The sequence below is a fragment of the Notolabrus celidotus genome, chromosome 2, assembly GCF_009762535.1.
Source record: "Notolabrus celidotus isolate fNotCel1 chromosome 2, fNotCel1.pri, whole genome shotgun sequence".
NCBI lineage: Eukaryota > Metazoa > Chordata > Actinopteri > Labriformes > Labridae > Notolabrus > Notolabrus celidotus.
The window spans coordinates 35,322,568-35,338,368 of record NC_048273.1 but is presented as its reverse complement, the minus strand read 5'-3'; the positions used below and the strand labels follow the sequence as shown (position 1 = coordinate 35,338,368).

The 15,801-nt window shown below is 39.9% G+C and overlaps 1 protein-coding gene and 1 long non-coding RNA gene across 2 annotated transcripts; one reads left to right on the top strand and one right to left on the bottom strand.

The window, feature by feature from the left end:
* Positions 1–3,439: 3,439 nt before the first annotated feature.
* Positions 3,440–11,699, bottom strand: LOC117826480. Its single transcript, XR_004634049.1, has 3 exons — positions 10,777–11,699; positions 4,016–4,083; positions 3,440–3,896 (listed from the first exon to the last, which is right to left on the bottom strand). It is a non-coding gene; the product is annotated as an uncharacterized LOC117826480 (long non-coding RNA).
* A 996-nt stretch (positions 11,700–12,695) lies between these two features.
* Positions 12,696–14,722, top strand: sox14 (SRY-box transcription factor 14). The gene has a single exon (XM_034702555.1). The coding sequence runs from the start codon at positions 13,192–13,194 to the stop codon at positions 13,900–13,902; it is 711 nt and encodes a 236-aa protein (XP_034558446.1). The 5' UTR covers positions 12,696–13,191; the 3' UTR covers positions 13,903–14,722.
* The last annotated feature ends 1,079 nt before the right edge of the window (positions 14,723–15,801 follow it).

Below are 15,801 nucleotides of genomic sequence, written 5' to 3'. Positions count from 1 at the left end.
CTTTCTTCTCCTCTTTTCTTCCCCCACTTCTTTTTTTCTCCCTCCCATCCTCCTATCTCTCACTCCGCTTTTCTCTGAAAAAATTCTCATGAATGATTTATATGTGTCTTGTTATCAGCAACGATTTCTATAGACCCCAACGCATTCACCAAGACATTTGTGGCGTAATTGTTAATTTTAATGCCATAATGGCTTCAGATGGGAGCCCTGATTAGACATTTATTACACAATTAAATGAAACATACTCAAGAATCACAAAAGCCTTCCGTAATTATTTCAGGCCATTAATAAAATGGGCATTAAATTATATTGGACACAAAAGAGAAGTGAAATAGATTTCCATTAGAGCAATAGAGGCAGAGAGGGGTAATAGATCCTGCCTGAATTCACTCTGAAATTAATTGTTGCCCAGCCTATTTCCACACACAGTGGAATAAATGAATGAGAAAAGAGAGGAAGAGAAGACCGAGTTGGTGGCCGTGAGAGTGAGGGGAGGGGGTTACATTAAGAGCCTCTGATAAAAAACCTTTTGTTTGACACACTACAATGGACCCTCAATTCAAGAGAGAGGGAGAGTCAGACCAATTTCAATCTTAGTCCACCCCTCCAGAGTTCTGAGTCGAGGTTATATCCTCCTTTCAACTTTGGTGCGCTTTTGAATAAACAGCTATCAAAGATTTACCTGCGAATGCATATATCTAAATGTAACACTTGGTCGAGAGCAGCGTGTGGGTCATAATGTGAGAAACAGATAACTGCCTGTCTTTAATAAAAAAAAACGTGGAACAAATGCAAATGACAGGAAATCAATCTTTCTTTTTATGAATAAATGACCTGCTGGGTCCAAAGCTCTCTGATGGAAAGTCACCTTCCAGCTTTAATATGGTGGAGGTCAAGTTCAATAGACGAAATAATATCTGTGATTCAATCTCAATCTTCATCTCTCAGAAGCAGTGATGGACTGTAACAAAGTAAATCTATGTGTGTACTGTACTGTACTTAAGTGCATTTTTTGAGTAGCTGTGCTTCACTGGAGTTTTATATTTTTGGAAATTCGAATAAAGACAAATATCATACATTTGACTCCTCTACATTTCTATAAAAGTTCTCATTACTTTTGCTCTAAAGTCAGGTAATAGATTTTCTTATAAGTGGGCGTGTTGCGGGTGATCTACTATGACTGGGAACTGCAAATGATACCAAGTGCAAAAGTGGTGCAGACCGCCCTATTTTAATGAGGATTTTGCATGTGCTACCGGTTGTCACCATGGAGAGTTTGAGAGAGCAGAGTGGCAGTAAACGAGAAATGAAGTTTGCAGCCATGGAGTTGGAGGTCTTCGTGGAGGAGGCAAATAAACACATCGGTGAACTCGAGCAGAGACATCTCAGCGCTGCCAGAAGAAACGCGATTTGGGAGGCCATCTGTGAAAAGCTGAATGCTGTGAGAAAAAACAGAAGATCTTCTGATGAAATAAAAAGAAGATGGAAGAATATATGCAGAAGAAAAAAGGAGAAACTTTCCCTTAATAAAATCTCAGCGCATTTCTAATATTGGACACATTTAATTAGTTCAAAATGAATTTGCTTCGTGTGTCTCGTCGAATATAGAATGGAAAAAAACAAGTGATTTCATTATTTGAAAAGTGTTTTAGTAAGTTGTCCGTGATGACCGAAAAAATAATGTTTATCTCTTTTTTCTTAAATGGAGAATCTTCATCAGATGTCGGACAATCTCCGCCGTACTCCTCAAATCAGCTCAGACCAGAAAACACCTCAGCAGAGCCCTGAAGGCGTCCAGATCGTTATGATGACATTGATCGGGAGTTGCTGCAGCAACAACGAAATCAGACGGATGGGTTACAGGCCATTACAGGAGGTGAGAGCTGTGTGAAATGTTGCGCGCACTCCACCTGGACACTCAGGCCATCGTTGCGTCCACAAGGCCGCTGGTCCGTGCTGTGCCTGGGCTGACAATGGCCGTCAATGCCCTGGCAACAGTCGGGAGGTCATTCAGTGGCAGTCCTTCAACTAAGCCGCCGACGGATGAAGAGGGAGGGGAGAGATCAAGAGATGAACGTACATTTTGCACGGGTGAACACTGGGAGACGCTGGCACTAACTGCGATGGTGCACTGGAATGATCCAGATGCAAGAAAATGCAGTCTTGCGAGGAGTTTCTCCATAGGAGATATGACATGGCTCCTTTTTGTGACTGGCTGCAAATCAGCCCTTAATTAGGTCCTCCAGCAGCTCAAAAATGGCATTGCTGGATAGACGATATGTCTCTACTATTTTTTATTTCTGACAGTCCAAATATGTTAATACGCGCACAGAGGATTCTTTCTCTCTCTACTGTCATTGCACCTGTGCCTCTTTCTCCCCACAGTGGTCGCAGCCATTTGTGCGTAACGCTGTGCCAGTTTGCACCTGCCTTTCAAACGTGCTAAATATAGACGCAAAAATACTGACCGCTCTCTGCTTCAGGTTTGATAAATCACATCATCTCCTCCTCCCAGTATTTTGCACGTTCTGATGATCTACATGTATTCTGCATATTCATGAAGGCAAACACGCTAAATGGATAGCGAGTGCTGTTTTGCTCATTTGACCCACGCAATCCTTGGTGCTCCCGGTTAGATCATCAGCTTTGCATGCGCACGTGTTTTTATACAAACAAACCTTTAGTAGATCGGGCCCACAGACTTCATCAATACCCTAAAAAAATGTACCTTCCTTTTGCATGTTGAGGAACGTGTCTAAACGCAGGTCAACATTTTAAACCAAGCTGTCTGTGTCTTTTAGTAACTTAGTATCTGTCTTTATTCTATGGTTTGGTTGCTCCTGTTACTGTTCCTATGAATGTTGAGCTGCAAATCTGGAACATGCAAGTTTAAAATTTTTAATTAAACACAACAAAGCAGAATATACATAAATGTATTCTTGACTGCACTCATACATTATGAAAATACAACAATTTTTTAAGGTTTTTAAAGAAGAAGTTAGAATACCAAAGTAATTTTTAAGGAAAGTACTCCAGATCAGTAAGTCAAGTAATAGTTTGACTGAGCAACTTTCACTTTTATTGGAGTAATATTAAACCAGGAAGATTTATACCTTGACTTAAGTGGTCAATATTTGTACTTTGTCCACCACTGCTAAGGAAAATGCTAAATGCATTGTTTTATTTTACTACATGATGAGATAGAAATCAGGGATGATACACAGAAGTATGCTGTATTTTTAGTTCAATTAATATGTTTCTGAACATTATACACTGTATGCATTAAACACGAATCAGTTCTTCATACTACATACACAAAGAAATGAAAATTGGCAGTGCTTGAACACTAATCAAAAGTCTCAGTTTAATTAATTTATATTTTTCTATGATAATCTCCTCAGATGTAATGTGCAGTCATGAAAAAAAAAAAACGGAGCACTTACAATTGAGAAATGAACAGAATTTATTTTCCTCATCTCCGAACAGTAAGATTACGACAGTTTAAACACATCAAAGCCAAACGTAAGGAAAAGACTTTCTGAAACCATTTCCCATCGGGACTCTAAATTGAACCGTCTTTTGAACCGGCAGTCTCTTGAGATCTTCCATAAAAGTGCAAAAGAAATGGAAACTGATATCTCACAAGGCTAGAGCAGATCATTCAACAAAATTAATTAATCATCGACTGATACAGATTTTTAGAACTGTATTTTTCTCCTCTCAATCAGTGTGTCTGGCTTCAAAAGCTTCCCCATTCTCTAACCAACTCTTTTCATTAGTTCACACTGGAGTAATCTCTGTTTTTGATTTTACAGCACCTACAGTCCAGCTCAGATTGTACAAGCCACTTTTTGTCCAACAAATGTTTTCTTTCTTCGTGATGCTGGATGCAAATTCTGTAAACAAAACAGGGAGAAAGGGTACAAGAGGAGGTTGATTGGTTCGTATAATTGTGAGACGTTCAAGGGAGGCATTGTGGAATATTGATGATCAGTTTCAGATTCAAATTCATCACCTGACTCGTGGAGCTTTGCAGCATGTCTTGAGGCTCAGGTCTCAGTCTCAGTGGAGGAGCATGTAGCCCTGCGGTAAGAGATTGAAAGACAGAAGAACGGTGTTTAAAGGAAGTTATTTATAACGCTGAGATCAAAAGAGTACACAATGCTCTTTAGTTTATGTAACATGTTAAGTTAAGGTTATTGATCGTCTTGATCTTGACCATCAAGATGAGCTTTCACACATCCCACATTTATTTTTCATCCTTTGGTGTCTGTAATGTAAAATGACACTTAATTCAATCATCAAAATAATTTGTTACCCAATTTTTCTATGTTGTATTTATTGAAACAGGACTGACTCAGACATTCAAATTACACCCACAGATGAGATGTGGCTTCAGGCCTTAATGTGAGGTAATGATTGAGTGTACATTGTGTCATAGGTATTATTAGGAATATTTAGTTTTGGTGCTCCAGTCTGCTGTCTATTAAGAAAAAGGGAATTCCCTTCAATACAACTTTTCAATGTAATGATTAAAAAAGATAGGTGTATGAACAACATATTTATATTCAATCTAACTATTGGAAATGAAAAACTGCATTACCACAAATCATGGGACAAGTTTTGTCAATGGCACTAAATACTGCACTCTATGTTTTGTTTTACAGTCTTTGGCCAATTATTGTGCCTGCTACTGGGTTTTGGAGTAACTGTTACAAAGCAGGAAACATACAGTATGTCACTAAGCTTGTAATTCAGTTTAGCAGAGTACTGCATTTTCTCTGTCTGTTGCATATTGGTGTACCACGATGTCAAACTGATGTGTCTGCACTGATGAAACGTGTTACAGGAAGGAGTTAAGGGCTGGAAGAGGGAAAAGCAAGCATTTCTTGATGTGAATTGTAAACTCTGGACATGCTTGGGGTAATACTGAATGATGCTACACATCTTATTTTCTCCAAGTGGCAACCTCTTGTCTTGAAAAGTGAAGCTGATGAGGTCGGCTAAAAACTGCAGTTCCTTGAGTGTCCACTTGAGGCTGGCTCTAGAAGCACTGGAAGCCACCTTCACACCCATTCTAAAAAGCTGATCTTTAAAGCAAAAATAAACATGTTTACTGCCTGGTACGAAAAACAGTATTGGTTTGAATAGCTCATTTCTCTGACCGCACTAGCTGTGTTTTATAACTCATTAGTTTTGAAGATATTAAGTTTTGCATAATTAGGAGCATGGCTGACTTGACTGACAGGCGGGAACACTAGCTTTTAGGAGGAAGCCAATGATCTGCCTGTTCTCCACCTCTTTGCCCCTCACTATAGGTTGACCCAAAGTTAGGTTAAGTCCGCTTTTCCAATATGGTGACCACCACCGATAGCCCTCAGAAACCAGTGGGTGACACCACTGGGACTACACCCACGTTTTATACAGTCTATGGTTTTCTCTGACTCTCAAGTGCAACAGGAGGCAGTTTAATATCTTTAGGTTGTTGGAAATACCTCAGTTAAAGCTTGAAAACAAAGAAAACCCTGCCATGGATGTTCAACCACAGCAGATGTTGGACATTTTTGGTGGGCTGGTAGTGGATAAGGTATGGTAGCAGTATCTTGGTCAGACTGGCTTGAAATTGTATTATCTGATGAGACTGGCAGAGTTCAACCATACAGTAGCTGGACCTTTAGAGGACATTTATGTGGTGACCTGCTAAATATCTGGTAGGCCAGTGTGGATCGTGGTGTACTCCAGGCCTGCTGGGTACAGTGGGATTGCTGTTGTTCTCTGGCAGAACAAATCCCTATATTTTCCCTAGTTTGACTGATGAATGCTCCCAGCACCGTCCCACATCCACATTTTTCTCCTTAGCTGGGGAGAAAGGTGTTTGGTAACCCAGGAGTTGTAACCATTTAGTTGACTGCTTCAGGTGGTACATTCATTGATATCAAAGAGTAAAAATACTCTTAGAGTGTTTGTTGAAACATCCGATTAATTTGGACAGGGTAAAGAAGTCAGAGGTAAGAATCCAAGGTTGGAAGAGGACTTTACATAAGCAAGGCACAGAACAGAGTAGGAAGCTTTAGAGGAGAGGATGATGGAGTTGTCTTCCAAATGAGATAAAACTGGTGAAGCTGGAAAGATCGGGACAGTTGCAGAAGATGTTTGGATATTTGCGTCAATCGGATGCTATCAGGACATTCTCAGAATCATGTGAATCAAGCAATCAAACTTCCACTGGCTGATTACAATAGAAAGACCAACATACAGGACATGAGGGACCTGACTCACTTTTGAAAGGATGCAGACTTTTTGAATACCAACAGGTAATACGTGAAGAAGTGGGACAACTTCAAGTTCTCTGAGCCTGAGGCGCACTGATACATTGATGAAGGTAAGACAGGGACTGTTTCACCCGCAATAAGAGAAGAATTTCTACGTCCACTCCGTCAAAAAACATCACACTTCACAGTATGGATTAGAATTAAAGACGATCACTGGTACTGCAGAGTGGGTAGTTTGGCTGATTGATAGCTATACTTCAATCTGACGCTCTGTCATATCTGATGATAGAGTCACAGACTATAAGATGTTGGTAAGGGTCACTAGTTACGGGACTGCAACAAGATCCATGCCTTGTTTATTTCCCATCATGCTCCTGGTTAAATTTAAGAAAGATAATAAGGAACAGAAACAGAAGCAGCCTCGACCACTGCTGCTCTTTTATGCACAGAGGTTGTACTGCAATGGTTCAGGATGTTACTTTAGCTGAGTTAGCTCTATGACCCAGCTGGCCCCTGGTGAGGCTTTCCTTCCTACTTACTACAAACCTTCACTGTTATGACTCAGCTTTAGTGTGTCCATGTTTACAATCTGATTGGTCTACTGCTCTGAGTTTTGTGTCAGCGTTCACATACTGTCCATTGACAAAGTTTGTCATTGAACTTAATTATTTGCATGATGCAAAACCTATAACCCATAATATTATTAAACGTTTTAGAATGAAGTGGATAGAGCAAGACAAAGTGCAATGACAAAGCTTAACGATCTGCAACGGCCAAAACAATCTTCATTAGGAGAAATGAGCAGCAAGTTCAGAAGCAATGAAACAGAAATTCATAAACTTGTGCAAAAGTCCAAAACGTGTGCAACAGCGGAAATTTCCTGCAAATGGCAAAAATGGCATGACGTATTCTCTTACAGCCTGTAGAGCTGATACTAATACTATAGCTAATACTACTACTAGCTGCATGGCTAAAGGAGTTGTACTGCTAGCTGTGTCGCAAACAGTCATAACTAACTTGAGTCCTACTTAGAAGCAGTAACTTTAGCACAGCTAGCTGTTCATCAGCTTTTCTCAATAAAAGTCATGTTGGTTTAAATTCACAGACACTCTGCTCCTGTCTTCATATCTGTTATCATGTCCTGATTTGCAGCGTTGTTCTTGTGCATGTGTTTCATGTGTTTGTACATTTGCAGATTTACATTGTTCATGTATTTGCAGCCTGTTTGCTTTAATGTAGCTGTTTGGTCTTTGTATGCCTTTTTTTTTTTTAATGCATTGTGTTTCTGCAGTTCCTTTTTACTTTAGACTTTTGCATGTTTATGAATTTGCATCGTTTCTAGATTTACAGAAGTCTCCTATGAAGACCGTCTTGGCTGTTATTGATCACTTAGCCTCGTATGCCACTATATAAAAAAAAAGACTTGCATGAGACACTTAGTCAGTCCACCACCTTCACTTTAAACCAAACCCTCAGAGGGATGTCATAAGTCTATCAAAACCCTGATTCTTTCTGAGATTGAAAACTGTCTTCAACATTGAAATGGCTGTTAATTATTTGGTGTAAGTTTGGCCCAAAACAGCTACACATTTGATCCTTAATGTTAAATGTTCTTGTCTAAAATAAGCTTCAATCAGTATCAGTACTTTTTATTATAAACTGTTCCCAAATATATGTATTAACAGCTATTAAAACACATTTATTGCATACTTAATTTTGTGTGGGGGTTTTTCACTTCTTATTACATTGTTAATTCAGAGTATAAATTTGCTGTTATTGTTTAGTGTAGTTCAGACCCTCATTTATTCTCTGTAAATCTTATCTGGAGCGTCACAGTCTCATGTGGAAGGCTCAAATCCCCCTGCAAGGAAGGCAAGCTCTAAATGAGTTTTTTTCCTCTTAATGAAGGTCAGGAGAGAGTCACATCTTTCCTTTTGTGATAATTTATCCCTATCTCCTGTTATCTCTTTTGCCCCTTTAATCCTAATTGTATTGTATAATTGTGTGATGTGGCCTTGTGGTCTTTGAAGTGTTGCCCCTATCCTTTCATTATTACCTGATGCCTTGAACCTTTGTTAATTTTTCCCCGCTCTGCACTGTACTCTTCAGTGTTGCACAATAAAAGCGAGAACAGCTTAAGTTTGGTCATCTTGAAATATTTTATTCAAGTCTGATATTATATTACTGAGAAATAATCATCACAAAGATATGATATATTTGTATAACTTTGTGACATATGACCCATGTTGGATATGCAGCCAATATACCGCTCATTGCTGTTTTGATTGCTTCTCAGTGTCATGAATGGAATTGTGAGAGGGTAACATAAAAGATCTTCCGTATTATGTTCTGAATTATAGCTCAAAATTATTTCCAGAGTGGTGAGAGACAGTCTTTTTGTGAACAACATGGTAACTTAAAGTTATAAAATTAAAATGTATGCATTTGAATTGTATGAACCTTTTTGAACCATTTCCATAGGCAGAGTGATACCATCACTATTAATTGTAGTGAAAGCCTTGAACATAAACACTCAGTATTGAAACTTGAAGCAGAGAGAATACTTCATGGAGAGAAAACAGAAAGTATAATGCAGCTGTTAATAAGTTATTTTTCTTGTACATGAATCATGTAAGTGCTGTGTATCCTGATTGTACCATCCTGCTCATTGAGATAAATACAATGAATGTTGCTCTTTGAAAACTTTAAGTATGGTAAGAAGCACTGTACAGCTGGTCGTATTTGCGCACGTACATTTTTTATTCTTTAAGTTCATCCACAGAAAGTTAAGAGTGAAGCTTCAGCACACTTGAAAGTTTCAAGGAAATCTCCATGGTACAAACTGTAATCTATGGAGAAGATTCACTCTGTTACTGCAAATGGCGATAGCTAATTGCTGGTTCAATATAGCCTATATGTAGCTAAAAAGTCATTTGAGATTTTTCTTCATTAACTCTGTTTGTTTTTTCTCTTTTTCAGATTTTGTGTCTTGTATCTGCTTCAGTAAGGGCCACAGTTGCCTCAAAGTAAGATCATCCATCCATCAATTCAACCACAAATTATCTTGTGACCAAAAATAATATATAACAACACTTTATATGTTATGATAACTACTTTTTTGACAAGGCATTCTATTTTTACACTACACTCTTTACTTGTTTGAAAGCAAATGACAGACGGGCATATTTTGGCATCATGACGATGTGTTTATGATCACATATAGTACCATGTTAGTTCCACTAATACTTAAAGTGGAGTTTTTTAACAGAGTGGGAAAAGGGCTTAAAACCATTGGGCTGAAAAAAAGAAAAAGTTTGGAAAGTTGCAGCCCGTGTGAGTTGTCTCAGTTTCTAATATTTTATTTTTTCACAGAGAACCATCACTAAATAGGATGGAAATACAATAAAAGGCATTGAAATGTCAACCCTAGCTTTTAAGAGTTTTTGAGGGAGGACGCAATGAGCAGTAAAGAAAACCTCTTAGCGCTTCAGCACCATGGACAGTTCCGGTGGGGGAGCTTACCTCGGTGCTCTCCACGGGAGCCCAACTTGGCTAATAGGCTCTGTGTGTGTCGGCCCGCTCCCCATTCACTGTTTAAGGCGAGATGGATGGACATGTGTCCTTAGATAATCCTAGTTTTGTGTGTGCGTATGTGTTTGCGTGTTTGTATGGTGGTGTGTGTGAGTGTGTGTGTGTGTGAGTGGTTCTGGGGGGCGGGGGTCTTCCGCGCCTCAAAGCATGTCTCTGTCTGTGCTTGGATTTGTTGTTTGTGCGTAATTTGAGCTCTAATTGGTTGAAATAAACTTTTACCAGTTGTTACCTTTATAACAACACCAGTAACTTTTTTGAAATTACATTTGTAGTCTTTCCAAACAAAATGAGATCACATGTAACCCATACATAGGCCCACTAATTTTTTTAAAATACATTTGTATCTAAAATTTGGAGGAAAAAAAATCCTTTCTTTTTCATTTACATTTCTTCGGATTTTCAAATGTTAAAAGTTTATTTGGGGATGAAAAAGTTTTTAGAAATTGGTGACGGGCATCCAAGAGCAAACCACAAGTATTTGATGTCTTAACTTTAATGTAATAATTTTATCTTAGCAGTATTAAATGCACTAACATTTGTGTACCGGAAATTAAAGATAAACAGTGAACGGAAAAAAAATAATCATCTCTATCCTCGACAAATGAAAACCTATTGCATTTCTCATTATCCCGTTAAATTGTCGAGGGAACTTTCAGGCGTGCATTTATTAGACAACCCGATTTTGAATAAGAAACATAGTCGACCTCTCCCTCGTGAGCATGGGAGGCTCAGCCCCTAAAATAATTTCCTCTTATCTCATTCATTGATCTCAGAATGAAGCCTATAAGCTGCTGTAGGTTCAGAGCAGCCTACATGTCAAATTGCATCCACGCTGCTCAGTGACAGATAGCATAACACAATTTAAAACTTCAAAATGCGCTGAAATAAACAACCCAAGCATGCAGTATACTACCTCATGGAAGCTGATGAACATCACAGTCTGCCGATTGTAAGGATTTGAGGAGCTTTTTCTCTTTGCAGGCTTCCGTTCGGCGCTTAAAAAAAAAGGAAAAGTCGGGGGCGTCCTCAGCTGTGGGCTACATTGTTCTGTGAGGTCGGGGTGAGGGGGATTTTTCTCCCTAATCAAAAACAGGCATTTTTAACGATAATTTCAGGGTTTGTAAAGGAAGATATGATGGAAATCGTCTTGTTGGGAGCTATTGCGCTTGACGCATGCGTGTGTGGGGAGACAGGGAGAGAGAGCGTGAGAAAGAGACACAGATGGTGTGGAAATATGGGAACATCAGAGGCAGAAAAATTTACTAATTTAGTCGTTTTTAAGTTTAACAAAACTAAATAGGTTTTGTCTGCATGAGTCGGTCTTTTTTAAATGAACTGATAATGAACGCCTTGAAGTTCAGATATTTTCAACTGTTTCAACTATTTACTTTATTAATTTGTCATGCTAGCATATTAACGACAGTGACATGTCAGTGTTGTGTTGTAACATGTTAAATAAACTACAGGACATCTTCAAAGCACCGCACACTGCTTGTGACACACACACACAGCGGGAGATGAGAAGATATTTGCAGTAGGATGTGGTCCACAACATCCGCGTGTGTGCTCATACACTATACAACCACGTAGGCCGGAGACAACCTTAAATAAATCTACTGAGCGGTGTAACTAACAAGAGACGACTCTCAGGATTGTATCTCCAATCACAGCGTTTAGACTGTGTGAAAAAAATCATCTGTCTGCGGCTCGTTTAATAATCACAGCTGAAGGAATCATATATCATGCACATTAGCCCGAGGGCTATTAGGCAATGGTCCTCGTTTGAATTTGCATTTTAAAAACCATCACTCTGCCTCCTTAAAACCACACTGCATAACTGATGTGGGCTAATGCAACAATTAGAGACACACAATGACGCTTTTCTCAACCTTTACAGTTGATGTAATATTTTCTTGGTGTTTGTAATTCTGTCTTCAAACACATGAGCTTTATATAGGTTCAATATCGATGGCACGCGGGGGCTTTAAGTGTGCGCGCGAGAGCTTACGTGCGTGTGCGCGCGTGTTTGTTCGTCGGGCCTTTGTGCTGTGAGGAAACGCTTTTTTTGCAACCAATTGGTGGAATTTTTGAGTTAAATGGAAACATATAGTGAAATATCAAAGATTCATTTGACTTTATTATATTCTGCTTACCCAAACCATTAAATATTGGGGTTCACGTGACAGCCTGAAGCACGAAGAGAGGGGTCAATGCCCTACTGGAGTGTCTATGAGCAACATACTGAGACCCCAGCAGGTGCAGGGAGGCTTCATCTCTTTTTCATCAAAGGGAAAATATGAGGTTTTCCTTAAATTAACTTTTCTTTATTATTATTATTATTATTATTATTATTATTATTATTATTATTATTATTATTATTTTGTACCCATCCTCATATAAATAGACCCAAATAACAGCTCTTTAAAGGCCCTTCTGTGTAATTTGGCGACAGACCCAAAAAAGTGTTCTCCTATATTTCAGTGTAAAGCTGTGCGTAAATTGGTTGCACGGTAAAGTCACCTCCCTGGATTGAAGTCAGGTTTTAAGTGGAAAAGAGGTTGAAGGTCCATGTTTGTTGCGATTCATTACATTAAATGGAATCAGGGAGGGATCCTGAGTATTACCCCCCTCCTCTCCCTCCTCACACACGTACACTCTCTCTCTCACACACACACAAACACATCCCTCTTTCCTTTTTTTACTCTTACTACCACCCGCTCTTTGTTTATGTTGTAATGTACATATATTTTTTGGTGAAGGTATTATAATAGGCGCTCTTCGTGCTGATTGGGCGCTCAGGTTGGTGAGTGAACGCCCTGCAGATTATGTCAGATTGCGTGCAGAAACCAAACCAGCCCAGCCTTTGAACTTCACCGCTTTTGGCTCGTATTCACGCTCTTCCGCTCATTTCCAAGCCAGGTGCTTGACGACAGACCTCAGAGAGAGAGAGGAAGAGTGTGTCGCAGAAAAAAATCACACTTTTACGACTCCTGCAAACTGACTGCGGAACATTGCTTTCACCTTTGAGGATTTTTTTACGTGTGTGCATCTTGCATGTGTTTTTTCCAGTATTGCCCGCCGCAGGTCTGAAAGAGAGTTGTTACTGGACTTGAACGAACGCGCATCAGTGTTTTAACTCGGGAGAAAGCAAATCACCCGCTGGATTTTTATTTTATTCTGTTTTATTTTTACTCTTTTCCCGATTCAGAACATCTCAGACGTGGCATGACTGGTATCTGGCATCTGGACAGGTGAATAGTTTCCCTCCTTCCGATAAGAACTTTTCCTCGTCATTAACATTGGGGATAAAGCGCACTTTTTTTTAAAGATGTCAAAGCCTGCTGATCATATCAAGAGACCCATGAACGCGTTCATGGTCTGGTCCCGGGGCCAGAGGAGGAAAATGGCACAGGAAAATCCTAAAATGCACAACTCCGAGATCAGCAAAAGACTGGGCGCCGAGTGGAAGCTGCTCTCCGAGTCCGAGAAGAGACCTTACATCGACGAGGCCAAGAGGCTGCGCGCTCAGCACATGAAGGAGCACCCCGACTACAAGTACAGACCCCGGCGCAAACCCAAGAACCTGCTCAAGAAGGACAGGTACGTTTTCCCTCTGCCTTACCTCGGAGACACCGACCACCTGAAGGGACTCCCTGTGTCAGACTCTCTTTTGGGCCCCATGGACAAAGCACGCGCGTTTCTGCCGCCGACGTCTGCCCCGTACTCCTTCCTCGACCCGAGCCAGTTCAGCTCCAGCGCCATCCAGAAGATGACGGAGATGCCCCACGCGTTGAGCACCAGCACTTTGCCGTACGCGTCCTCCTTGGGATACCAGAACGGAGCGTTCGGCACCCTTGGGTGTCCCAGTCAGCACACCCACACCCACCCTTCGCCCACAAACCCGGGCTATGTGGTCCCGTGTAACTGCACAGCCTGGTCAGCGTCCAGTTTACAACCCCCGGTGGCCTACATACTTTTTCCAGGTATGACCAAGACTGGGATAGACCCATACTCATCCGCACACGCCGCTGCCATGTAACCCTCAAGACTCTTTCTTTTTTCTAATTCACTTGAATACTGAAATGCATGTAAATACAACACGGACAGCGCGCCCGGTTTAAAAGGCATGAACAGTATTACCTGCCTTGGACTTGTTATGGCAAAAAAATAAAGAGGAAAAACAAAACTTTTGCAGAAATCCAACAAGTTCCAGAGCAGAGCAGAAGGAGCTGGATTTAAAGGACGGTGCCCTGTGAACTGTAAGAAATGTAAATGTTATAACGTTTATGGCAGCCAGAAAAGGAGGCCTTTAACTTTATTTATTGTGTACATTTCAATGCTAATATGCTGATTTGTGTTGATTATCGATAGGGTACTCTTTTATTTGAAAATTTGGCTTGCACAATTAGCATTCTTCTTTCCTGTATAGGCCTGAGTAGTCCACATTTTGGCACTCGTAATTTTATTCTGATGCTCTGGTGAAAATCAGGACCTCTAGGCTGGATTATATACGGGTCATATTGTTTATATTTATCAAAAACTGGCACATAAAACAAGACGGTCTATTTAAGAGGACAAAAAGAGAAAACATCTTTTACATCCAAATGTTTTATTTTGCATTTTTCCTGTGGTTCAGTGCTGATATATTCACACGCGTCTTTTATTTTGTAATTTGTTTTTTAAGGATAACTTCTATTTGAATTCCAGAAGTTAATATGTGTATTATCATCTAAGATGGTAATTTAAAAACCTGTCATGTTATGGAAAGGATAATGTATTTAGAAGGTTGATACCTCCTGCTCTTTGTTCACAAGCTGAGCAAAGGCATTTCGAATAAAGACCATCTGTCTTCAACGATACCAATTTGCTGTATTTGTAGATTATTGGGTGCTGTAGATGGTGAAGATGGAGGGAATATTGTGCACGTGCTGAGGGAAGTTGAGCCTGGCAAATTAAATATATTTTAAATGTTAAAATAAAAAAATCAAACTAAATAATATCATGAAAATAACGCTTGACTTCATATTTTTTAATGTGATAAACAAAAATTGGGTTTTACTTTTTACACTCAAATGTAAGACCCCGTCTGACCCCAGCCTAATCGATACATGTGATAGGCTATAGACTGAACATTGAGAAACTCGCCTTGCAGTAGAACAATAATCCTCTTTTTACCTGATCGATCCTTTTCTCTCGCGTGTGGCTCTCAAGCTGTCAAACTCTTCCACTGTGATCATTTCTCTAACAAGGCTTAATTACCTCCGTGTTTGGCTGCTTTTTTCCTCTTTCATAGTTGGGAACAGGTTTGAGACATGTTCAGCGGTGCAGTGCAGCACGGTGAAGGTGTTTTTGTGACTCTGGGATGAACCGGTTGTGATCTTTTGATGTTTGACAGTTCAGGAGAGGAGAGGCCTCCCTGGAGGGATTCCGCCCGTCCGACTTGTCTGACTGCTTAATCACTTCAAGGAGGGAGCCTTCCTCTTAATTATAGGTTTAACTAATGGAACAACTTGAGTGTGAGCTGATTTTTTTTCTCTTCTAACTCACTGGCTGGCTGTAGAGAGCACACCACAGGCTACAGTGCGGTTTAAATATCTCTGCGTGTGTGTGTTTACTTTGTAAAAAAAAAAAACAGGAGCTGCAGCCAAAACCTCGCTAAACGCTTGTTATCACCAACCCATTCACACGTGTTTAAACGTGTGTAAACTTGTGAATGATAGGCCTTACTCCCATTAAGATAATACTGAATGAAAACAGCTCACAACCCAAATTATTAAACAAACATTTACAGATTTAAATGTGAATTCGGCGCAGTTTACCCATCCTCTCTGCTAATAGAGATCAGGATTTACGCACAGCGGTGCAGCCTACACATATACCCTCATACTGCACGACTGTAGTATTAATTAAAAAAATCATTCCACATCCAAATTGTTTA

Coding starts and splice junctions, on each gene's coding strand:
- sox14 (XM_034702555.1), top strand. CDS start 13,192: ATGTCAAAGCCTGCTGATCATATCAAGAGACCCATGAACGCGTTCATG.